The following is a 24,203-nucleotide window of genomic DNA, read 5'->3' on the forward strand; positions in this document are numbered from 1 at the left end:
ATGTAGATAGAAGGCGGTAGGGACTATCACATATATTTCGGTTTTTCGAAATTCAAAAAACTTTTTGGATTTTTCGGCTATTATATTCAAAAAATCTATTTTTTATTTTTTTGGGGGTCAAAATCCAAAAATTTTAAAAATACGAGATAGCAGTTTTGTAGCCCTCTAAATTCTACACCTTTTATGTCTGAAACATTTTTCTATATCTTTAAAGCTGTAGGGCTGACAGCTCTTCTCGCGAAACCTTTTTTTGGGTCGAAAATGGCAGAAATGACGTCACTCTGCCGTCATTAGCGTCCAACCTATCATAGCCTTTGGAAATTTTTTGGTCACAATGTGCAATAGCTATTCACGGGAGGGTACTGAAAGTTTGGTGACGATCGGCGCAGCGGTTCTCGAGATATATCGAAAAAACTAAGGGGGGGGGGGCAAAAACTGCCCCCCGCCCCCCCCCCCCACCGCCTGGAAGGTTAACGACGCTTATGTCATCTGCTTGGAATGGACAGGACTTACCCATCAATTGAATGACTTAACTACTGCACTTCATCGAAAAATTACTTTACCACTGCTTGATCCTATCTAGGACTGGATATGTCTAGGCATAAGACCGGAATGTATTGGGTAAAATAAACTTAATGATGACAGTGGATACTTATGCTAGTTGCAACCACAACAAACTGACACTAACAATACTATCCATACGACAGCCTCGTAAACTACAATCCAACAAAATGTTATGCTTCAAGAATATGTCGTTGTCGATGAGGTTTGCCATTGACATTAAACCTCCCAGTTATGCATCATTCATTTAGTGCCACCCCTACGCACCAAAGCATGTCCCACCCCTTCATCCCATCACCGTTGCTCACATCCGCCCCAGTCTGCCGTTCCCTCCGTTCACACCCGACTGAGCCGCGCCCATCAGTGTGGTACAGCCACCATCCCGGGTGTCGACCGGGGGCCGGCGGCCGCCCCCGCGCGCCCGCCGCCGGCCATTACACAAATTAAAACGAATCACCGCCACGGCGTACACAGAGGGAGCCCCGCTGGAGAGAGCCGCCAAATCGTGGCGATGAATCAATCCGCGGCATCCGGCAGGGTGTGTGGAGTCGGTCCGACACATCGACAACACTACCACCACACCGCGGGAGGAGGAGGAGGAGGAGGAGCGAGAGAGAGAGAGAGAGAGAGAGAGAGAGAGGGAGAGAGAGGGAGAGAGAGAGAGGGAGAGAGAGAGGGAGGGAGGGAGGGAGAGAGGAGAGAGGAGAGAGGAGAGAGGAGAGAGGAGAGACGGGAGAAGAGAGAAGAGATAAGAAAAAAGAAGAGAAAGAAGAGGGAGAGCGAGAAATAAAGAGATAGGGAGACAGATATAGAGGGAGAGAGCGGGAGAGGGAATGGGAGAGGAAGCAACTAGCGAGAGCAAGATGCGGAGGCGGAGGCGGATGCAGATGCAGTGAGAGCGCTTACCCTCCTCAGTGATGCGTCGCTGCACCGGTCGCCGGAAGCCGGCCCAATAAATCCGCACAGAGCTGCATCCGTCTCTGTTGAACCGCCGCCGGCTCCAAACGGACCGTCCGATCGGCCACGGCCGGCAGCGACGGCGTTACGTGTGCCCCACAGAGCGCCACCGATATGGGAAACCGCTCCCTGATTGGGGGCATTCGATTGAAGCATGGCCCATTCCGCAGGGCTTGCGTTTTTCTTATTTCGGACAGGCCGTCGAAAGTTTACCGAGGCCGAATTTAGCCGCGGCCCGCCGGCTAAGAATAGCGTGTTGCGAGCGGTCGGGCGGCAGCGGTGACGCATTGCCACCGTCGCTCCGGTGATTTATATTTATTCGAACTGTTCGTAAATCGGCCTGAATGATCCGGGTAATATCGAAATACGATCACTCCATCGCAATAGGCCGCGACGATAAAGCTAAGCTGCCTCCTCACAAAATGGATCGCGGCCGTCGGTCGAATCGAGGGACGCAACAAGACGTCCCCGTATGGGTCAGTGCCGGTGCAGCAAATGACCAGTGAGGCTAATACCCACACGATGGTGGCCATCGTGTGGGTCGACGAAGTAGCTGAGGCCGTAAACGGAAGAGATGGCATAACAAATAGGTCCTGTAACGCAGCATGCATGCAGCTGACTTCTCGCAATTGCAAAGTGGCGCTAAGGTTACATGCTACAGAATCAGAAATGTCGCCAAAAAACGATTAAGAAAATTTGTATTTGCCTCTGTTTCGGGGTACAAGATGACTTGCCGATGTGATAATAGTTCCACTCAAAATAGATACAAACTGATAACTGACTATAATAAAAAAAAACATGGCACAATGGTCAACTATGGCATCACTTGTTTTGGCCAAGTGATGCTATTGCTACATTGCCGTATTATCAAGTAGCAAATTCACGGCATTGCCTGCATGACCAAGCTATCAGCTCATTGAGACACACAGATATCTGAAGACTTTAAGTAGGTACTTTATACCTAGACTAAATTCATTGTCAGGTATATTTTCTCTCCTTTTTAAAAACGCCGGCCGAGCCAGTCTATGTAGGCGGGGATGAATGTAACTATATTATCTCCTGCACGCCAAATTAAATTGTGTGTACGCTAGACGTTCCTGTGTTGCAGAAACGGCTAGCATACTCGTGTAGCGGATTATACAATGATATTCAAATTCAATTGTGTTCGAACGATGACAAACACTCTAAGCTGATTAATGGAAAAAATAAGACATATAGACAAACCCATGAATAAGTTTAATAAATGGCAAGAGGAAAATCCGTATCATATGCAATTGTTTGATGAACAAATAAACCGACCTGAATGTCACGTTTCCGCTTTTCACGGAAACAGCCTCCGCAGTGCAGCCTTACACATAGGTCATGGCTGCCCCCGCGGTCCCCCACGGGCAACGCAACAGCAATTTGGAAGACTTCCTTAATCATCGTAGAGTCAGCTGCGAGACTAAGCCAGTTCACAGTCGTGTAATGTCTTCCCGGCAGGAACATTTACCGGCTTCCATGTTACAGAATACAAGCCAATTTGTGAAGCCCACTCCCCGGAAATGCTGAATGTTTGACAAAGCCGAAGAGGGGAAGTGCGTTTTGTCCTAAAATCTTCAAAGGAGCGCAATTCGAGTAGATAATTTAGAACATCCAGTCAGTTGATTTCAATTATAACTGATATCAAGCACACAATCTACAGATGACAACCATAGATCAACGTCATGGACAGTACCTTCTTCCCACGCTAGGCTATGGAATGGAGTTCGTATGCCTCTGCCAATCAAACTATCCAAAAGCAACTGTGAACTGATCCAGCAGTTGGGGCGTACATGCTCTCTGCTGAAAACTGCGCTCAAACTCATTCTGTTCGGCGAGAGATTGAATCGCCCGAACTGAAGGCGGGGGCGGAGGCGGGGGCGGAGGCGGGGGCGGCGGAGAGCCGATCACAAAGACGTTAAAGCTCCCGTAACAGCACCCGGTAATAGGGACGTTAAAGCTGCCGTAACAGCAGCCGGTAATACCGACCGGTAGCCGGTAACGGCGCCCGGTAATACCGACCGGTAGCCGGTAACGGCGCCCGGTAATACCGACCGGTAGCCGGTAACGGCGCCCGGTAATACCGACCGGTAGCCGGTAACGGCGCCCGGCGATTGAGAGTGTTACGGGAACCGCGGTCGTCCCGCAGAGTGCAGCCGCTCGTAGAGCGCCAACAGACAGGCCAACGACGTAGTGCCGCCCCGAATAGACCCCAGGCGCCGGCTTAACGCGACGCCCAACGAGCGGCCACTTTGTGCCGACGTGACCCGACAAACAAACAAACAAACAAAACAGACATGCAGAGAAAGAAACGAACAAATACCGAAAATATTTTCCTCTCGAGAAGGAAATTCATGTCTCACGCCAGACTTGTCTATATAAATAGAAGTATGTGCTCATGAAAAAAGCAGTTCCCTGTAATGCAAATGTAATGGTGACTTTTATAAGATACGCTTCACAAACTACGTAGTACCCTGTACCCTGATACACAAATTACCCCGACAAGCAATCATTCTTCTTGTCTTTTTCATCAGACGCAGAGCACTTGAAGAGAGTACCACATATCCCAGAGGAGAGCATTTACTAAGCATGCGACGCAGCTGTGTGCCATATACACATTATCTTGGAAAACAATTACTGAAAATGGGGAAACAGCTTAGCGCGGTACACATTGAACCAAGCTTGTTGATGATGATGGCATGAGGACGATGGTAATAATGATATATGTATGATGATGATTATATGATGGTGAATGCACTATGTTCTTTCTCTCTCTCCCTCCCTCCCTCCCTCTCCCTCTCCTCCCCCCTCCCTCCACTCACTGTGCGCTCTGTGTCGCGGCGGCCGCCCGTCCTCCCACTCTGGCCAGCGGCTCGGTGGGCTGTCGGCGGTAGGTGACCGCACTGGAGCCTCTACTGATACCGCGGCGGGGCCGAGCGGAGCCCGGGGAGCTCGGAGCGGACCGCGGCTGAGACTCTGCGGGCTCCTCGTCCAGCCGGCCGCCAGGCGCGCCCTCCGGAGTCTGCTGGATGTCCTTCAGACGTGACCTGAGGGAGGGGAGCGGGAGGTCAAATGGCAGACTCGGGAGGGAGACGTAAGGATAATCAGAGCGAAGAGACGTGGGTGATGTCGGACGAAACCTGAGGGTAGACGCGAGGTCCGTCCTGCCATTGCTTGCTACATACATACAGGGGGCCGTCATACCATTGGGATGTTGAAAATGATACACACTGAAACGATCTCGTAACACGTCGGCCTGGCGTCGAACAAGTCGCTCCAGGGGATCTCAAAATTAGCGTGCTTCATCTTTTTGGCGAGTATGACGAGTCAGCCGAAGATATTTACTCTGTCACCGATTAAACACGTGACTGGTCTCCACATGTATCAAAATCAAGCTTGACCTATGACAAACGAACCATCGAATACCTGTTGACCATCCCATGCCAACACGCCTTTTACATCAATCCCGATTCATTCAGATGGCCCGTCCCGCCCCAGACGGTTATATGCACGGAAACGTTTCCCGCAGATCAGGACACATCTCGAGTTCAAACCAACTCCGAGCATCAGCTGCGGGCCTGCCCAGTCATGATTAGGCGTCAAGGTAGTGCCCTATATACCTCTGAAATTAGCCGGCCGAACCCCGGGAAACCCAGCCGCCAACGCTGATGTAACACCATCCCAAACGGGCTCCCGAACGTGGGCTCATTATTATCAAACACCCATAAATCCTAAGGCGGATATCGGTCCGACCGGCACACCGTTAAAGGTTAGCCTGATGGTCCTACGGGCGGCTCCGATCCGTCGCTGGGCCGGCAATGGGCTATCCAGGGGTGCCGTGGGGCTGATATCACCTGGTGTCAGGAGCAGGGCGAAATGGCGTAGCACGGGAGATGGAACATGCGGGACGTGTTAGCGTATACATGAGTCAGACTAACACAGCTCTCGAATACCAATCATGGAAATATGATACTGAAGTAACTATTTGTAACATCAGGCTGAAGTGTCCAAATGTCATATTTGATGATTATGTTTCAGGTTAGATTTAAATTAAATTCATTCATTCAGCAGTCAGCACAAAAACAGTCCCACCTATAAGCACAAAAGAAACTGATGATGAAACAGCCCAACTAACTATGCTCGATAATTTGATGCTCTACAGATAAAAAGCTTCCACGCCGATCTAAAACCGAACATCCATTCAACCCGCAACTCACTTGATATTTTTGTAGGCCGACCTCACTTGCTTGCTGCCGCTCTTGCCCGTTTCTTTGACGCCCTTGACGGCGCTCTTGAGTGCCGGGTTGGTCTTGCTGCGTACTGTCTTTATGAAGGCACCACCCTCTTTCCGAAAGTTGCTCGCCCAGTCCTTATACTGCTGTGTGAGTCGTGAGCTCGACTTCTCGCTGTAGAGGCACGCTTCCAGTTCAAACTCGTCCGAGAAGCCCTGACCCGAGTTGAGCATCTCCAGACGTTCCGTTATGAACTGGGGGAGACGGAGGGCGAGGTTAGCGATAGAACAATGGCGGAGGTGGGGACAGGTGAAAATAAAAGCATCAGTGTGGAGAGTCAACGAAGCACAAGGGAGCACAATCGGTCTGATAAAAAAGCGAGAGAGAGAGAGAGAGAGAGAGAGAGAGAGAGAGAGAGAGAGAGAGAGAGAGAGAGAGGAGAGAGAGAGAGAGAGAGAGAGAGAGAGAGAGAGAGAGAGAGAGAGAGAGAGAGAGAGAGAGGAGAGAGAGAGAGAGAGAGAGAGAGAGAGAGAGAGAGAGAGAGAGAGAGAGAGAGATATCCAAACCGGATACGGACCGGATTAGATGCAAACTGGCAACGTGATCGCCCAGTTCCCATCAGACTTTTTCAAACTTAGGTAACTCGTCAGGAAGGAGTGGGATCAAAAGAAAATAGACGCACGAGAAGTGCTCCTTGAGTTTCGGCAAACGAACGATGCTTTACGACTGGATTCAACTTGTTAACAGGGTTATATGGCCTTGGTTAACAGTGTGGCGATGACACATTACTAATGAGAAGGTTAAGTTCGGACGACGCTAGCAAGTTCTTTGAAATTTCCTTTCAATGTTTTTTTTTATAAAGCTTTTCTGTGTTTAGGATCAATAAACGAAGTTCAAACGCGCTAAACCTTACTGAGTTACGTTGAGCATCAGAAAATCAGCAAATAATTTATCTCAATGAACAGAAAAAATCGCTTATGACCAATCAGGTATTGAATCTGTAAACCGATTTCCCGCTATCTGCGGCAATTTGATCGGCCATCCTAAACACGTTGCTCGAATACACAAACACATCATCGCTAAGAAAACATCCGACCGAGATGGCAAAGGCTAAGCTAAACCTTGGTTATGCGCTCACGTCCGGGCAGCATTGAAATATGGCCGGCCTCACCTTTTGGCCTCGGTACGTGGGCCACATGAGAACGGCTTTGGCGGCCGCGCGCCACCGTCGGCTTCCGACCGAAATAGGATGGCGATGTCGGGACAGAAAAAAATGGGGGAAAGCACCGACGCCATTCAAATAATGACAAAATATTCAGTCATTATCGATATCCGAAATACGGAAGGAATATCAGAATTGAGATCTGCGGTAACCGATGTTTTATGAGAGGAATTTATTTAGAGGAGAAGCATGTCATTTCCCAAGAAATTCCAATGAATGAATTGAATGATAGCTAGCAATTTCTCAGTCAGCGCCCACGCAGGGTGGAACGTGCCTAGTTGGCCTTTGAGCTCTGACCGTCCAGTTGAAAAAGCGGACAGAATGTGGAATTTAGTGTTCAACGCTGAAACATGTCAACCTAGCCCAACGCATTACGCGATGACCACCAGCATCGTCTGACTCTATTCTATTACTATTTCATGTTCACTGGCACTGAATATAGGCTGTTCCTGCAAACAGCATCTACCGGGCGCCGAAACGGTTCAAAACGGACTCTTGTCACGCACGTCCGGTCGAGTTACAAGGCGCTCTCGCTAATGACGTACTATGACAATGATTAACTGAGTAAGAAACAGCCTTTGTACCCCATATAACGAACACACCTTCCGTGATTTAGAACTAAATTTATAACAAATCTGGTAAATAAAAATGTTGGGCTTTGCGATACAACACCTTTATTCCCAGTCTTGAAACAAACATCGTTTGGGTATCAACACGATGAACTTCATCGTGAGCTTGACATTTTGTGACATGACAATCGGCTCCGAAAACAACCTATGGTGCAGTTGTGAAGATGAGCCTGCTCTAGTAAATTCCGTTTTATGCTAAGTATTAGGTCAACCTGAAAATCTCCTTCACTTGATTGCAATCTTAAGATGAAAAGATCTGACGCTGCCTTTCTGGAACACACATGAAAAACTTACATAGGTACTTTGATATTAATTTTTTTTTATTTTTTGTGTGGTGCTCTCGTAATTATCAAACGCTCCATTATACATCAAAGCGATGCACATACATGTAAGGAGCGGGGAACTAAGAAACCATCACTCACAGCCACCCAGGATTAGCTCGTCGCTGGCAGCGGACGCCCACCCACCTGATGGAATATCTGCAGATTCAGCATCTCCTTCAGAAACGGCTGTATGTGCGCCGGCCGGCTCTGAATGAACGCGTCCTTGTCAAATGTGATCTTGGCACAGTCCTGAGGAAACCTGAAACAACGCGAAAAATCATGACTTCACGACTCTTTGGTAAGGCAAAAGTACTTCAGGAATGAATTCCAAACTAGAAGTTCAAAGAAGCTTGTGATTTATCTTGCCTCGCAATTAGCAGTGAATAAAACATATTCCAAAATAAAAAGAAAACGGAAGGAAACACCATTATCATCCCGATTTATCTTTATCAATTCCGAGAAGTTATACACCTCACAATTTATTAACCTTTTGATGACTGACTATCCCGCCCAATCAGCCTCGATCCCGTTTGATCCGTAAAGGCCACACTAGTTCATCAGAAAATCAGTCAGCCGAGGCGATTTACATTGATCATGTTCTAAGTCCTTTAGCCTCGCGGCGGACAGCACAGGGTGTTACCTGAGGGCGTCTCTGTAGCCGCCAATCAGCTGAACGAGCGCACGCAGGAAGGAGCGGGCCACACCGTCTCCGAGCATGTTGTTGGGGTTCTTCAGCTGCCGCTTCAGTGTGGACACCTGGTGGCGGATGGGATGATGACCCGGAGTCAGGGCAACATTGCAACCGGTGGTCGCAACGCAGGTCTACCTCTCATTCCGCTGGGGGCCTGGCTGAGGTAAACACAAAATGCAGTACCTCGAATCGAAACGAGCAATATTGCGAGCCGAAAAACACGATAGGCATTGAGCCTGAATAACTCAGGCAGGTGTCGGCGAGTCCACACTATCAAATCATATGCCTAGGAGAGCGGAAGCTTGCGGCAAAGCTCGCAAAAAATGACGCACATGATCCAAACGTGAACTACAATGTCATTCAGGGAACATAGCAATGTACCAACCAGTGAGATCCACCGACTTTTATCAAACGTCTATGCGCTGGCATCAACCAAATTCCTCCAGCTAACATGCTGCCACGTAATCCGAACTGAACGGCACAGGGGCTGCCACCTACCGTTCCGGAGCAGAGCCCCCCTTATACGTTCCAGAAGCCTTTTCACAGCTGGCTCGGGGCAAAGACCACGCCCCGGGACTATGACTCATAGAAATGTTTGATAAAATACCCATCACTAAGCTACCATCTAATACACAAATTTATTAGATACCTATCCCATGAGATACCCATCTATGATATACTTACCTGAAATACCCATCAGTGAGATTGCTATCAATGAGATGCCTATGTATCGATATACCCATTTACGAGATCGCTATCTACCAGATATCTTTCTATGATATACCTATCTATTATCTAGGCATCCGCATCATCACTCACCACTTCCTGCGGGAGCGTCTCCAGATCGTTGAACGGCGAGTCTATGCGGTTGTTGTCTGCGTCCAGAACCACCGCGTCCCCGATATCAGCCGGCTTGGTTCGCTGCATCACCGAAGTTGTGGCGCCGATCACGAACGGCATCGGCGCCGACAGGTAGTCCAGCAGGCTGGCAGGCAGCACCGGGATGAAAATGTGCTGCCACGACATCGGGTAGATGACCGCGTTCGCCGCCTGTGGGTGGAGCGGGGACGGTGTCAGCGGTTAGAGGGTCATCATGGGCTCGATGAGATAAAGCTAGAGAGGCTAGTGGTGCGGTGATGGGTGAGGGTTCAAACTGCGCAAAACGGATGAAGGTTGACACATGTTGCTGGCATATGTGCGACAATGACAAGTGTGATTCTATGAGACTGGGGAATAACCCACAGACGCGATTCACAAACATTCGGCATTTCTAGAATTCAGAAAATTCGCTCGCGGACGTTCGGAATGACAGTGGCACTTGGGCATGCATTACGATCGGAAACAAAGCCGCCAATGGCGGAAACCACCGTCATGCCACGGATATGGCACGGCCACAGCCAGATATTACGTCACTAGTAGCTCATCATCATCAGTGACGTCACACCAGCATTGCAGCCACCGGCGCTACGCTCGCCAGCATTACATATACGCTACGATTTCACGTATGTACGTATGTACGAGCCAATGAATAACTCCCCAGTCGGAATATTTATAGCCGTCAGTCGGACTCCCCGTGACTGATTTGTACCATAGAATGACGTCATATCCGACGCATGACGTCACAGCGGCACCCACCTGAACGCAGGCGCTGAGTCGCGACAGCTTGCGTGACGTCACGACGATGCGTCGCTCGTACAGCATCGAGGCGAACATGATCATCATGTTGTTGGTGTCCACGGCGTTGAAGTATTCGGTCAGGTTACGCTGATGATGAAAAACATAATTACATTATTAGCTGAACAGTTGCTACTTGCTAGGCAGCAGTTGATCAACTAAAGAAGATACAAAGTGACCGCGCCCATGCGAGGAGCAATTCTGATTTTCAGTTACACCGTTGATGCGTAACATGAACCTACAAAAAAGAAGAAGATGGAAATGTGATGATACCAGTAAAAACAAACTAAATCGAGCTTTTACCCAAGGTACTTAAAATGAATGTATAACAGCAAAAACGAATTTTTGAAAAGAAGAAATTCGTCCAATATATATCTATTGACTTACGTCCTGAGGTATGCATGGAAGACTAAGGTGATCTGTGGAAGCCACTGAAAAGCTCTGAAATGAAAGAAACGTACGCTAATGTCAAACCTGCAACAGGTAAGCTAGATGGAGCTGCTAAAACGACATCCACCATACAGCACCGAGGCCGGTCCCCGGACCATACGATAGCGGCATCCCTCTCGAGAAAGGAAGTGGAACTCGGTTGTAGTACAAACAGCGAAAATATGTTCCGCGACCATGCAGAGCGCGAAACAAAACAGGAAACGGACACAGCGGTAAGGAGAGACGCTGGCGAACTGAGCGGCTCGTATCAGCACTGAATGATGAAACATCCTGTGTCTTGTAGAAGACCTATGTCTGTTATGTACGCCAAGGAATATAAAAACCAATGCGCGCACATTAAATGGTTACCATAAGAGGTGAGCTCAACATTGAACCAACAGCAGCAAAGAAGTAGGTGGAAAAGCTGCTAGGCAATCACGGTTTCGGATGAAATACAATTTCTTCGGGAAGATGTCTTTTTAACATTAAATCATGCTTATCTACACGTTATAATGAGTCAATACGAAGAACATCTTTACATCAGCTTTAAAATAAGTTCACACTGAACCTTTTAATCCAGTACCCCCAAGGACTTACCTTGCCCTCAGGTAGAGGAACTACGACGGGCCCGCCCCGGTCGGGGACGGGGCTCCGGTGTAACGCCTGTAGACAGGTCCATAGTTGCCCCTGGTCGTCGGATGCCGTCAGGTCCGACAGACAGTTTAGCAGTCTGACGAGGGACAAATAGTGAAAACATGGTCATATTCGGTCAGGCCAGACATTTTCATAGTATGCAATAAAACAGGGTACAGATGGTCGTAAGATCACGTCTGTAAGTTAAGCAGTCAGTCAAAGAGCAATGCAACGGTGACAGATGGCCCTCGATCAGCTCATTTCAGACGGACTCCTCGATCAGATCATTTCAGACGGACTCCTTGATCAGATAATTTCAGACACTTCAGTCCGTCGAGGGGCAAAACAACAACGCCAAGGGTCCAGACGCATTTTGACCGAAGGCACACGTTTCCGAGTCAAAACACACAGTGAGCCTCCTGACACTAAACACAGTGCCGCAAGACACCTCATGACATCCCTCTAACTCACTTGAAGAATGTGTCGTGCCAGGGGAAGGCGCTGAGGAGCACCAGCGCCGTCTGTTTCTGAGGCGCGTGTCGGCAGAAGCCGAACGTCCACTTCGAGTCGATACTGGTCAGCACGAACGAGAAATGCTGTACGGTTGTGCTGTGGACGAACGAGGGACGAGTTAGGTTTAGGCCATCAGTTGAGGCAGGGAGGGCAGTTGGCATTGAGCTGGTCAAGCGCGTGTGGTCATTCCAGTGCTTCTGGGAGGTTGGCTAACGCTTGGTCAAGCCAGAATGCGTACACCGAAGCTAAGTGAGATAAATAGGCAGAAATATACAGAAGAATGGAAAGGGAGGGCAAGGGCTCGATTTCGCGATTGTTCAGTTCGAACTAGACAATTTAAATGGTAAGTCACTTGGACTTCAATAATCTTTAACAAATGCCCAGAAAGAGGTTCAAATGGCTAATCCAGATAATACTACCTACACATCCAACAACACTTCGGGGGAAAATTGTAGAAAAACCAGGGCTTACACTGCAAAGCAATTGAGCAAATCATGCAGCGTAGTGTTCGTGGGGAAAATGACTGTTCGCACAAACCCCACAAGAATGTCTCCTGGAAACTCCGACACCACTACATAGAAGCGTAAAACTTCGAAGTAGAATAAAATGGATTCACCATCACCACCCAATGAAGCATCATCTGGAAAAATTCATCTAATATGCTATGACTTGTTTTAGGATCGAGTCCATTCGGAAACACAGCACCGGAAAACACATCGTGTGCGATCACTCCACCCTCCGAACCGGCCAGATATGTGTCAGGCAAGTGACACTGACTGAATAGAATACGGCTACCGGGCCGCAACAGGTGTTCCCCGTCCGCTCGCCCCATCGCGGAGTGTCTCTTCGCTCCCCATACGCCAATCACACACGCCAGTTCCACGCCAATGCTGCAGTGACGGTACAGACTCCCCACATCCCCCATACCCAAAACACGGAGGCGCCACGGAACAGTCACGCTCGTGAATCGTGACGTGAGTGTCCGCACGTCGCTACAGTCAAGCACCTCTGTATGTGTAGTGGGTCAACAGAGTCACAGCCACCGCCCGCCCGCGCCGCGGCGCCGAGCAAGCGGTGGCGGCGCGGCGCGCGGCGGTAGACGGGCGGCAGGCGGCGGCGACGGGTGGCAGCGGTGGCGGCCGGTGGCGGTGGCGGCGGCGGCGGTGGGCAGAGGAAAGTTCCTGCCCTCTCCCACGCTCCACCAGACCGCAGGGACCGCACGCCGAGGGCGGGGTTACACCGTGTGGGTCAGTGAACCCAGAGGACTTGTCCAGTGGATGGTGTGAGTGGTCTGACTGCTGTCAACAACTGAGTGGTGGTGCTGCCACTGTTGCTTTTGTTGTTGTTGATGATGATAAAATGCATTATTTACATTTCGGGGCGCACATAACATTTCCTCATACATCTTAAAATATTGCGACAATTATAGCCTCGGTTCCGTAAAGGACAGGTCATCAGGTCACGTTGAGCGGCCTCAGCTGTACGCCAAATGCTCATCTGTAAGTGGTGCACTGTTTAACGCATTATTATTATTTAGTTGTCGCTTTCCTTCTGTCCGGCGGATGTGACGTCCTGTGCGACCTGTCACGTGACCGCCCGGCGCCGACCAATCGCGTGCCGTCCGGCCCTGCGCCGGCCGGGGGTCGGGGCGTGTCCGCGCAGGTGGGCTATTTCCGTGCCCGACCGCTGTGAAGTGCACATGGTGATTGAGTGCGTCTGATCTCGAACGGTAAGCGCTGAGTTGTTGATTTGTTTGATTTTACCGATACCCTTTGTTTGCTTTAGTACTGTCTAATTAATTTTGTCTAATTTATTATAGCGTGTTCTGTGTCATAAAACGTTCAAATTATGTTTAAACGTTACTTGGGCCGCTTTACAGGACGCGGTTTGAAAGACGCGGTTTGAAAGACGCGGTTTGAAAGACGCGGTTTGAAAGACGCGGTTTGAAAGACGCGGTTTGAAGGACGCGGTTTGAAGGACGCGGGCTTTGTTGGCCAGACTATGGTTCTAATAAATTAGAAGATGACCGACTGCTGTGTTGGCCCGCGTGCTCGAGAGCCGACGCCGACGTCGTCGCCGCCCCGGCCCACGCTTACATTTGGTGGCAGCGGTGGGATTTGTTGAGGACAGCCGACAGCGCCTGCAACTATGGCAGCTACTGGTCTCTTCGAGCCACACGCCTGGGCGAAGCGACTGGACCGTCGACTCAGACTCGAGCCGTGGCGACTTCCGATGGCCTGCTTCATCTGCGTCGCCGTGGGCTGGCTCTCAGCTTCGCTGGCCTGCGCTGAGTTCCAGCGCTCCGTGGCCTGCTGAGCCACCGACACCGCCAACGTGGAGCTACCAGCGTGGCCCTGAGCCACCCTGTCGCCATCCGTCGCCGAGGACGCAGCCGCAGCCGCAGCCGCAGCTGCTGCTGACAGCTGTTCGCCGCCCGCCGAGGACCGTCCGCTGCCGGCGCCCGGCGGCACAGCCTACCCTCCGGGGGCCGACTCGCCGCGACCGAGCGGGCCGGAGTTGGCGGAGTGCCAGGAGCCGCTGGCCGTGACCGGTCGTGACACCGTGCGGCTGGCAGACTGCCAAGGACCCCGCACGACGCCGAGCTGAGTGTGTGCTACACATCAGGTGACTGAATGAGGACTGCAAAGATACCGTGAGTGTTACGTAGACTGATTTTTTTTTATTCGTGAGTGTGACTGTAGCTGTTACGTTTAATTAATGCTTGGGTAACCTGTTTCATATTGTTAAAATTCCGATCGCTGTCCGCCTTGCCATCTAGTTAGGTACTATGTTTTACTGATTCGTACTCAAAAAGGTGTTTATTAATACGCAGAGTCGCTAATTGTGCATCCTTCTTTCCTTTTGTTCCGTCTTACATTTGATCATGGCTACCTCTCAGCCTTTCGCAGCTTCAGTTGGTTTGCCTTCTTTTTCTGGCCCTTCTGGCTCGATTACGAGATTCATTCAGGATTTTGAAACGTTTTCACTCTTGCAAGGTTTTGATGCAACCAAACAAGCTTCACTTTTGCCGTTGTGTCTTTCCGGGGTAGCTAGGGACGCGTACGATTGTTTGCCGGAAGAGTCACGTAAAACTGTCAAAGCTGCCTTCATCGGCCTTCGTAAGGCTTTCCCCTCTCGTGGTGTCGTCGAGGCCCAGGTCCAGCTGAGGGCTGTGAAGTTTGATCAGAATGCTGACCTAGACTCCTTTGTGATTCGCCTTAGGGGCTTAGTCTCAGCCGCATTCCCCGATAGTGACGAGGAGGGACTTTTGTTCAATTACTTTCTGCAGTCACTCCCGATGACTTTCCAATCGAAGCTCGTCTCAGACGGTGTCACTACTTTTGAGGCTGCAGTCGCGTCGATTCGCAACATGTGCTGTGCAGCTCGACTTGCTGGTGCCCAGGCTGCACCAGTGAGACAGGTCTCCTCGGAGACAGAGGCTCTCCGCGACAGGGTAAAGGAGCTCGAGGGACAGCTAGCTCGCCTGCAGCGTCCCAGTAGACCGATGAGACAGGATAGGACGTGCTTTTGTTGTGGGAGGAAGGGACACGTCAGACGGGATTGTCGCCATAGGAACTCTGTGTGTTACCGCTGTGGTGGCAAGGGTCATCTGTCCTCTGTGTGTCAGATTGAGTCGGGAAACTCCCAGTGGGTCCCCGCCACCGTCCCGACGGTAGGACCCGCTCAACAGCAGGTCAGAGGGACGCCAGGCGTGCCTCAGGCGCTTCCGCCGCCCGCACCGGCCAGTCAGCTGACCGCGCTCAGTCGCGCGCCGCTCCCGAGCAGCGCTCCGGCGGCGAGTCTGTCTCTGCCTCGGTAGCTCCCGATAGAGTCGTACCTCTGAGGAACGACATGACTTTTGACGGTGTAGTTGGAGGGGTTAATTGTTCACTTTTGTTGGATACAGGAAGTTCAATTAATTTGCTTAGTAAGAGCGTTTTTGACGTTTTACCCCACCAGCCACCGCTCATGAAGACTTCAACGCAGGCTAAGACAGCAACCCAGGATCCCTTGCCTTTGCTGGGAAAAGTAAAGACTTCACTTAAGCTGGGAGGACAGACAACTGCAATTTCGTTTTTCGTGACCGATAGCATTGACGTTCCCGTCTTGCTGGGACTGGAGTTTTTGTCAGCCTGTCCATGTGTCGTGGATGTTTCCAGGGGACAGCTCGTGATGACACCATCTCGGGTGGTGCGATCGGTGTCAGCTTCAGTTATTTCCGTAGGCCGAGTTATTTTACAGCACGATTTGTCCGTCCCTCCGGGTCATGAGCTGATCATTCCGGGATTCGTTCCAAATGTTGATTTCAGTGGTCCAGCGATGTTAGAGCCGTCTGCTGACATCGAGGGACTCGAGTTTGTGCCGTCCATGGTTACAGTGTCCGGTCAGGCCGTCCCTTGTGTCGTCCGGAATGTTTCCACTGAGCCAGTGACCATTCCGAAGCGTTTTGAGCTGGGACAACTCGAAGTGGGTGTAGCCGAGCATCCGCTTTATCCTGAGAGCCAATCCAAGTCGGACTGGCGAGCCGATTTAATTTCTCAGTTGTCCGGTGCCGATCTCAGTGAGTCTGAGAAGGAGCGAGTAATTTCTTTATTTTCAACTTACGAGGACATGATAGATGGTCATGTTGGATTTACTCCTCTGATCCAGCATCGTATCGATATGGTCGACGCCCCGCCTGTGAGATCATCTCCTCGCAGGATCCCTCCGTTTCAGCAGGATCAGGTGAAAGCTGAATTGGATCGTATGGTGAAAGCTGGAATTTTGGAGGAAAACTTCGGCAGTTGTTGGGGTTCACCGATTTGTGTGGTGACAAAGAAGGATGGTAGCATTCGCATTTGTGCAGATTTGCGTCGCGTTAATGCCCTTACCCGAATTCCGGCGTATGGGATTCCGCGTATTGATGTCATTTTGGATTCCCTCGGAGGTTGCTCTTTATTTTGTGTGCTGGATCTGAAGCAGTTCTTTTATCAGATCGGCATGAGCCCTGAAGACGCCGATAAGACTACTATCGTCACTCCGTTCGGCTCGTATCGTCACCGGCGTATGCCGCTAGGTATCAGCGGTGCGCCGATGACTTGTGCGCGCCTCATGGATCTGGTACTCCGTGATCTGCCTCCTGACACAGCTTGGCCTTATTTTGATGACATTTTGATCGGCGGCAACGATTTCTCCGATGTGATGGGGAAGTTGGAGCTGGTTTTGAGCCGGCTTCACGCTGCAGGTTTGACTATTAATTTGAGCAAGTGCTCATTTTTCCAGAAGAGCGTTAAGTTTTTGGGCCATGTGATTTCCAGTGAGGGTGTCGCTGTCGATCCAGACAAAATCGACAAAGTGGCGAAGTGGCCTGTTCCGCGCACGGCCAAGCAGCTAGCCTCTTTTCTGGGAATGGCCAGCTACATGCGAAAGCATGTGAAAGATTTCGCCCTCGTCGCCGCGCCTCTGCAGAAACTTCTGCACAAGGACACTCGATTTCAGTGGTCCGATGAGGCCCAGACGTCGTTCGACCGGCTGCGTCGAGCATTGTGTGAGGCGCCGATCCTCGCAGTTCCCGACTTCAGGCCTGACTCTGGCACGTTTATTCTCGAGACCGACGCTTCTCTCGAGGCGGCTGGTGCTTGTCTGAAGCAGCGTTTTGGTGATCAGGAGAAAGTGATTGCCTACGGCAGTCATCGATTTTCAAAAGCTCAGACCAATTACAGCACCACTAAGAGAGAGCTCCTGGCCGTGGTGATTTTTGTCGAGAAGTTTGCCCCGTACCTTCTCGGTCGACAATTCGTTATCCGCACTGACCATTCATCGCTCCGTTGGATAATGAATTTCCGCAACCCTACCGGCATTATCGCTCGTTGGCTTGAGATCCTCGCGCGATTTCAGTTCTCAATTGAGCACCGCCCGGGTGCTGAGCACGTGCTGGCTGACGCCCTCAGCAGACTCCCGGCTGATGACGTCACTGACAAGGCGTGTCAGACTGAGCCGCTTGGTTCTGAGCAGACACTTCGTGTGACTGCGACCGACTGGTCCACCAGCTTCATCAGAGCTGAGCAGGACGCTGATCCAGACATCTGTGAGATGACACGGCATCTGTCTGCGGGCAGAAAGCCAAAGAAGCGCGAGCTCCACTCGCCTGACGCGAGTCAGTTCCTTTCGCAGTGGTCACGCTTGCGGCTGATTGACGGAGTACTGTACCGAGTTTACAGACGACAGCCGCATGACTCTGATCAGTTGCAGTTTGTTCTGCCCAGATCTCTGATTGCCGGTACGCTGGCATCACTTCACGCCGGACCAGCTGGAGGCCATTTTGCGGCCGATAAGCTGTTTGAGCAGGTCCGCCTCAGATTCTGGTGGCCCAAGATGAGAACCGCCATTGACGATTTCTGTAAGCACTGCTCTCAGTGTGGATCCAGGAATGCTCCTATTCCCGCGCCCAGAGCGTCTCTTGGCGAGCTCTCGGCGAGTGAGCCACTCGAGGTTGTTGGCCTCGACATTCTCTCGTCTCTGCCGGAGACGGCCAGTGGTCACAAGCATATCCTGCTGGTTGTTGACCATTTCTCTCGGTGGGTGGAGGCTTACCCGCTGAAGACGCAGGAGGCAACTGAAGTTGCATCGGTGTTTGTGAATGAGTTTGTGTCCCGATTTGGTTGTCCCAGACGGGTCCACTCTGATCGCGGAGGCTGCTTTGTTGGGGAAGTAATGAGACTGACTTGTGAGATGATGGGGATTGATCAGTCAAAGACGACTAGTTTTCATCCCCAGGCCAACTCCATCGTGGAGAGGACCAATCGTACGCTGCTGAGCATGTTTTCAAAGTTTCTCGAGAACCATCAGCATGCCGAGTGGGACCGGAATCTGCCACTGTTACTGCTTGGGTTGCGCTCCCAAGTACACCGGTCACTGGGCGTTTCTCCATATTGTGTCCTGTTCGGGCGTGAGCCTCGTCTGCCCGTTCAGCTTGAGCTCGGTGAGCCGATCAAAGGTCGGACAAAGTCCATCACTGAGTACTTGGACGAGCTCAGATCTAACCTGAGGAGCTTCCACAGTGCGGCTCTTCAGAAGTCGCGAGAGAGCCATAGGAACAACAAGTGTATTTATGATCGGAGAATTCATGATTTTAATTTCATGCCAGGAGACAAGGTTTATTTACACAAAGGCGTGGTTCCCAGGGGAGCGTACTACAAGTTTCTGAGACCCTGGAAGCCGGCAGTAGTTGTAGACAAGGTGGGAGAGTTAAATTATAGGATACGAGTGCTAGGTGCAAAGTCGACATTGCTGGTCCATCACAATCGTCTCAAGCCTCGAGTGTGTGATGACGTAGATCCAGCGCCGGGACTGTCGACTCCCGCCCCAGTGGGAGGTGGGACTCGCTCGGGCTCTGCGCTGAGGGGTGGAGGTGGCATTGACAGTGAGATAAATGGGTTTCAGTGGAATGGGCATTCAAGTGTACCAGCTGAACCTGTGAATCCTGTCGAGCAGCCAGACCGAGCCCCTCATCCGTTCCTGATCCCGTCTTCTATGCTTTTCACTCCCCAAGTGATGTGTGATACTCAGGCGAGCTCGAGAGATGAGCAGACTGTTGTGGGTCCCGTGAGGCCACTACCCGCTCCCCGTAGGTCAGCTAGGAGCACAAAGGGCGTGCCTCCAGACCGCCTGACCTATGACTAGTTTTGCTGTTTTTGTGTTAGTTAGGTGAGTAGAATGCGTGATTGTTCAGCGTGATATTATCGGACAGCAGTTACTGATAAGTGATATGGGCATTGTAGCGGACAGCGTCTGAATTGTATACGAATTCTAGTCGGTGTTGTGCCTTTGGTGAATGAAGGTAGCGCTCGCCTGTGCTTGGAAAGTTTCTGTACCGGAAATGGCTGATAATCATAACGTTTCTGAGGTCATCTGAAGAATCATTGGTGACATTACTGATGACGCGGTGTGCTTTGCTGCGTCTCTGTGAGTGTTGGTGTTCCGGCTACCGAAGTACGTTTACTCGCGTGTCTTTTTTTTCATTAGGGGGGAGAGTGTAAGTGGTGCACTGTTTAACGCATTATTATTATTTAGTTGTCGCTTTCCTTCTGTCCGGCGGATGTGACGTCGTGCGCGACCTGTCACGTGACCGCCCGGCGCCGACCAATCGCGTGCCGTCCGGCCCTGCGCCGGCCGGGGGTCGGGGCGTGTCCGCGCAGGTGGGCTATTTCCGTGCCCGACCGCTGTGAAGTGCACATGGTGATTGAGTGCGTCTGATCTCGAACGGTAAGCGCTGAGTTGTTGATTTGTTTGATTTTACCGATACCCTTTGTTTGCTTTAGTACTGTCTAATTAATTTTGTCTAATTTATTATAGCGTGTTCTGTGTCATAAAACGTTCAAATTATGTTTAAACGTTACTTGGGCCGCTTTACAGGACGCGGTTTGAAAGACGCGGTTTGAAAGACGCGGTTTGAAAGACGCGGTTTGAAAGACGCGGTTTGAAGGACGCGGTTTGAAGGACGCGGGCTTTGTTGGCCAGACTATGGTTCTAATAAATTAGAAGATGACCGACTGCTGTGTTGGCCCGCGTGCTCGAGAGCCGACGCCGACGTCGTCGCCGCCCCGGCCCACGCTTACACATCCTCTCGTTGCACCATCCGCACAACTGTTTCGATATTTTCAGCGACTGATCAAATGACAGAATGTAGGTACGACACATGCATATAAGATTTTCGATATGTGTGGCCAGGCATCATATAAAGCGATCAATTCAAAACAATGTTTTTCGAAGTCACTTTGCTCTAAAGAATTGGCACGACTCATGAATCATATCCATCGAATGCACCCGGAAAAGGCATCTCCAACCGGCGGCAGCACCGTTACACATTTCCGCAGCATCGCGTGCCCGCAGTGGACCCATTCACACTCCCCCGAGTGCTCGCCTGTGGTCACGTTACCCTCGCCCGGAGGTCCACTATCCAATGTGTCGCTTGTTCACACTTCTCAGAACACCGGGCGAGCGCGATACTATCGGCACGGTGGTGACTGGACCAGCTGTCAGAGCCCCTGGGCGCGGCGACAGGCCACTTGAGACTGGGTCCAGTCACTCAGCGGATCAGACGTCGAAACAGCAGAGTTTGCGCCGCCGTCAGTGGTCATTTCGAGGTGCGAGACGGCCCGGGAGGAGACGGGGGGGGGGGGGGACGACGAGCGCTATCTGGGGCTGTCACTGTCGGGACTGACCCACTGAGTTGATATTTTATGGGAGCTGACGCATGTCATACTGAGGGTTACTACCAGACTTAATAAAACAATATGTAAGACCAGCGTACGCTGATCTGAAAGGTTATATTCGATTGAAAAATGTGTTTCCAATAGCTACACAACTGCAAAAAAGTAAGAAAGAGTTCCCTCCCCCCAAAAAGTGCATGATGGATTTTTTTCGTGAGCATGCACGTGTTGTTAATATGTCACTTAAAACATATAAGGACTTCACCATTCTCCAGATATCATTGCAGAAAATTGGAAAGCAATATAGCTGAAACGAAATGAAGAGCCCTGCCAGTCGTGGTTGAAAGAGCGCAATACACTCTGAGCGAATTACTTCACCAGCAAACAGAGCGGTACCTCCATATAAGCCCTGGGCGCACCAGATTACGCTGGAAGCCAACACAGCCAGGCTTCATATCGAGGAGAACAGTCCCTGTGCCTACGTATCGTCCAAAATGCCAGCCTGCATCGATAATATAAAAGGTAGGGAAAAATCAAGCTCTGGTGGGCTAGGACTGAGAAGTTATTGGTGAAATGATTTGTTTTCAACTGAGAGCCGAATAGGTGATTGCTATTTAGACCACACACCTATGATTTTATAGTAACAAGTGAATCACAACATTTCTGCCGTATCATCAGTCAAACCGACCCAGATGGATCAGAACATAAGTGACCCTGCGTTCAGCCACATGCCCCGATGGTCGGCAGCACGGGCTCCAGCGCCGGCTCACTGGTCTGGCTGCCGCGGTGAAATGGGACTGATTAGAAGTGGCTGACAGTGCAGACGGTGATGTCAGCCCGCACAGGGGTCAGTCATGCTAGGAGGGATCCCCGCCAGATCATGACCTTGATCCTCGCCGGGGATCTTAATGCGGCGTTAGATCCGGTGAACTTGAAGCTGTTCCGCACTTATTTATAACAAAAAATGTTTCAGAAAAAATATACATTCAAACACAGATAACTTTCAAAATGGAGCGACTTTGGAAGGGAATAATCTGAAAGAGTTTGAAAGGGAAAGAAGCTCCATAGCACCCTAGTCCCTATTATCGTGTTTATATTCTAATTTTCCATTTAACGCCCACAGTAGCTTATCTATGAATAAAACTGACGTTTAGTTTTTTCTGGGGGGGGGGGGCGGATTGTAACAACGTGTCTGATTAACCTAATGCCGCACAACAATGATGATTTGACCCATCTCTCATGCCTGCGGAACGGTGCGGGTTCCAGTGGCTGGCGACGGCGGCGGCCCTGCGCTCGGCACTAAAAGCTGACGAGATCCGAGCCCAAAACACTCCCACCGATTTGGATGTGCGTCTCACCCGTGTCGGCGCATGCAGTTTTCAACTTCGTGAGATAACACTGGGGGAGCTCGAGCGGATTATTTTCAGCATGCGTAACTCGAGTGCCTGTGGCTCCGACAACGTCTGTGTCCGCATGCTGAAATTCGGATTCCCCGCTATTGGTGGTGTCATCTTGCATATTATCAATACCTGCTTAATCCAATCTGACATCCCCGATTCATGGAAACATTCCATAGTTCACCCTCTGTTCAAGTCCGGTAACCCTTCAGACCCCGCAAACTTCCGACCCATTTCCCTAGTTCCTGTAATCATGAAAGTAGTTGAACGCATTGTCCATCAGCAGCTCTACGCCTACCTCTCCCATAATCACCTTCTGGCATCCTCCCAGCACGGCTTCCGCCCCCGGCACTCCACGGAAACCGCGTTGCTGTCCGTCACTGAACACATCCTGGCCGCCACTGATAGGGGGGATTTGTCAATGCTATGCCTTCTAGATCTCAGTAAATGTTTTGACGTGATTGACCACGATCTTCTGATGCAAAAATTGATGTTACACGGCATTGAAATTTCCTGGTTCGCCTCCTATCTACATGGACACACTCAGAGCGTGTCTTTGAAAGATGTATCCGGACGTAGAGTGCTGTCTAGGCCTCTTTCTAATGCCATGGGTGTCTTCCAGGGCTCTGCGTTAGGGCCGCTTCTTTTCACCATTTTCTCTAACAACTTATCGCTATACGCGGGCGACGCAAAAGTGTTTCAGTATGCCGATGACACTCAAGTATTGGTTAGCGGTCCAGCTCGGGACCTCGAAGTTCTCATCTCGCGCATGGAGGACTCGCTCGCGTCTCTCAGCGACTGGTTTTGCGCTAACGCCCTCAAAGTGAACGCAAGTAAAACACAGCTTATTGTATTTGGCAGTCGTCAAAATCTACGTAAATTACCAGACTTTAGAGTACCATTCCGCGACGCAGCGTTGCAACCGTGCGCACAGGTCGGGAACCTTGGCGTCACTTTCGACAGCACTATGTCATGGGACGCACACGTCTCTGAACTCTGCCGCCGGTGTACGGGACTGTTGATTGGTCTTTCACATGCGCGCCACTGTCTCCCAGATGGCATCATTCGAACGCTCGTGACGGCACTCGTTGTATCGCGTATCCAGTACTGCCTTTCAGTTTATGGTAATGGGTCCCAAAAAAATTTCGATCGACTCCAAAAAATTCTTAACTTCCCCGCTAGAGTTATTTTCGGCCGCCGTAAATTTGACCATGTCTCCGACCTGCGAACAAAACTCGGTTGGTTGTCCCCGCGCGGTATGTCCGATTTCCACACCCTTGTCATCGCACACAAGGTCATACAGCGCCGAGAACCCGAGCAACTAGCAGCCCTGTTCGTCGCTAATAGCGCTATCCGCGAGAGACCATCCAGGCAAGATCACCTCTTCCATCTTCCCCGTCCGCGGCTGGAAACGGGCAAGCGGCGGTTTGGCTATCGAGCTGCAGCTCTGCTGAACAGCCTGCCACCTCACCTGTCGCAGCTGCCTCCCGCCCGCTTCGCCCGCGCTGTTAAAGCCGCAATCGTGGACGATGAATCAGCACATCGTCGCTGACCAATAGGATGGGGGTGGGTAAGAGCAATGAGGCTGTCCTGAGACTGTTTTGTCCTTGTTTTGATGTGAGTGAATGTGCAAATGTATTGAATGATTAGATTAGCAACCGCGGATACGGATTCTGAGCAGTAATCGCCACGCACATCGTATGTGGATCGCTCTTAAATGTAAATACAAT

At 50.7% G+C, this 24,203-nt stretch overlaps 1 protein-coding gene across 1 annotated transcript in view; it reads right to left on the bottom strand.

The window, feature by feature from the left end:
• Positions 1-24,203, bottom strand: part of LOC122383536 (DENN domain-containing protein 1A-like) — a 42,537-nt gene that overhangs the window by 13,707 nt on the left and 4,627 nt on the right. Inside the window, exons 4-12 of the mRNA XM_043370047.1 lie at positions 11,844-11,981; positions 11,337-11,469; positions 10,698-10,751; positions 10,272-10,400; positions 9,456-9,686; positions 8,586-8,701; positions 8,090-8,204; positions 5,757-6,025; positions 4,362-4,586 (exon numbers count right to left, since the gene is read on the bottom strand). Coding sequence (XP_043225982.1) covers positions 4,362-4,586; positions 5,757-6,025; positions 8,090-8,204; positions 8,586-8,701; positions 9,456-9,686; positions 10,272-10,400; positions 10,698-10,751; positions 11,337-11,469; positions 11,844-11,981 — 1,410 coding nt within the window. The remainder of the gene's footprint in view (positions 1-4,361; positions 4,587-5,756; positions 6,026-8,089; positions 8,205-8,585; positions 8,702-9,455; positions 9,687-10,271; positions 10,401-10,697; positions 10,752-11,336; positions 11,470-11,843; positions 11,982-24,203) is intronic.

The sequence above is a fragment of the Amphibalanus amphitrite genome, unplaced genomic scaffold (assembly GCF_019059575.1).
Source record: "Amphibalanus amphitrite isolate SeventyFive unplaced genomic scaffold, NRLGWU_Aamphi_draft 000166F_arrow, whole genome shotgun sequence".
NCBI classification, from domain to species: Eukaryota; Metazoa; Arthropoda; class Thecostraca; order Balanomorpha; family Balanidae; genus Amphibalanus; species Amphibalanus amphitrite.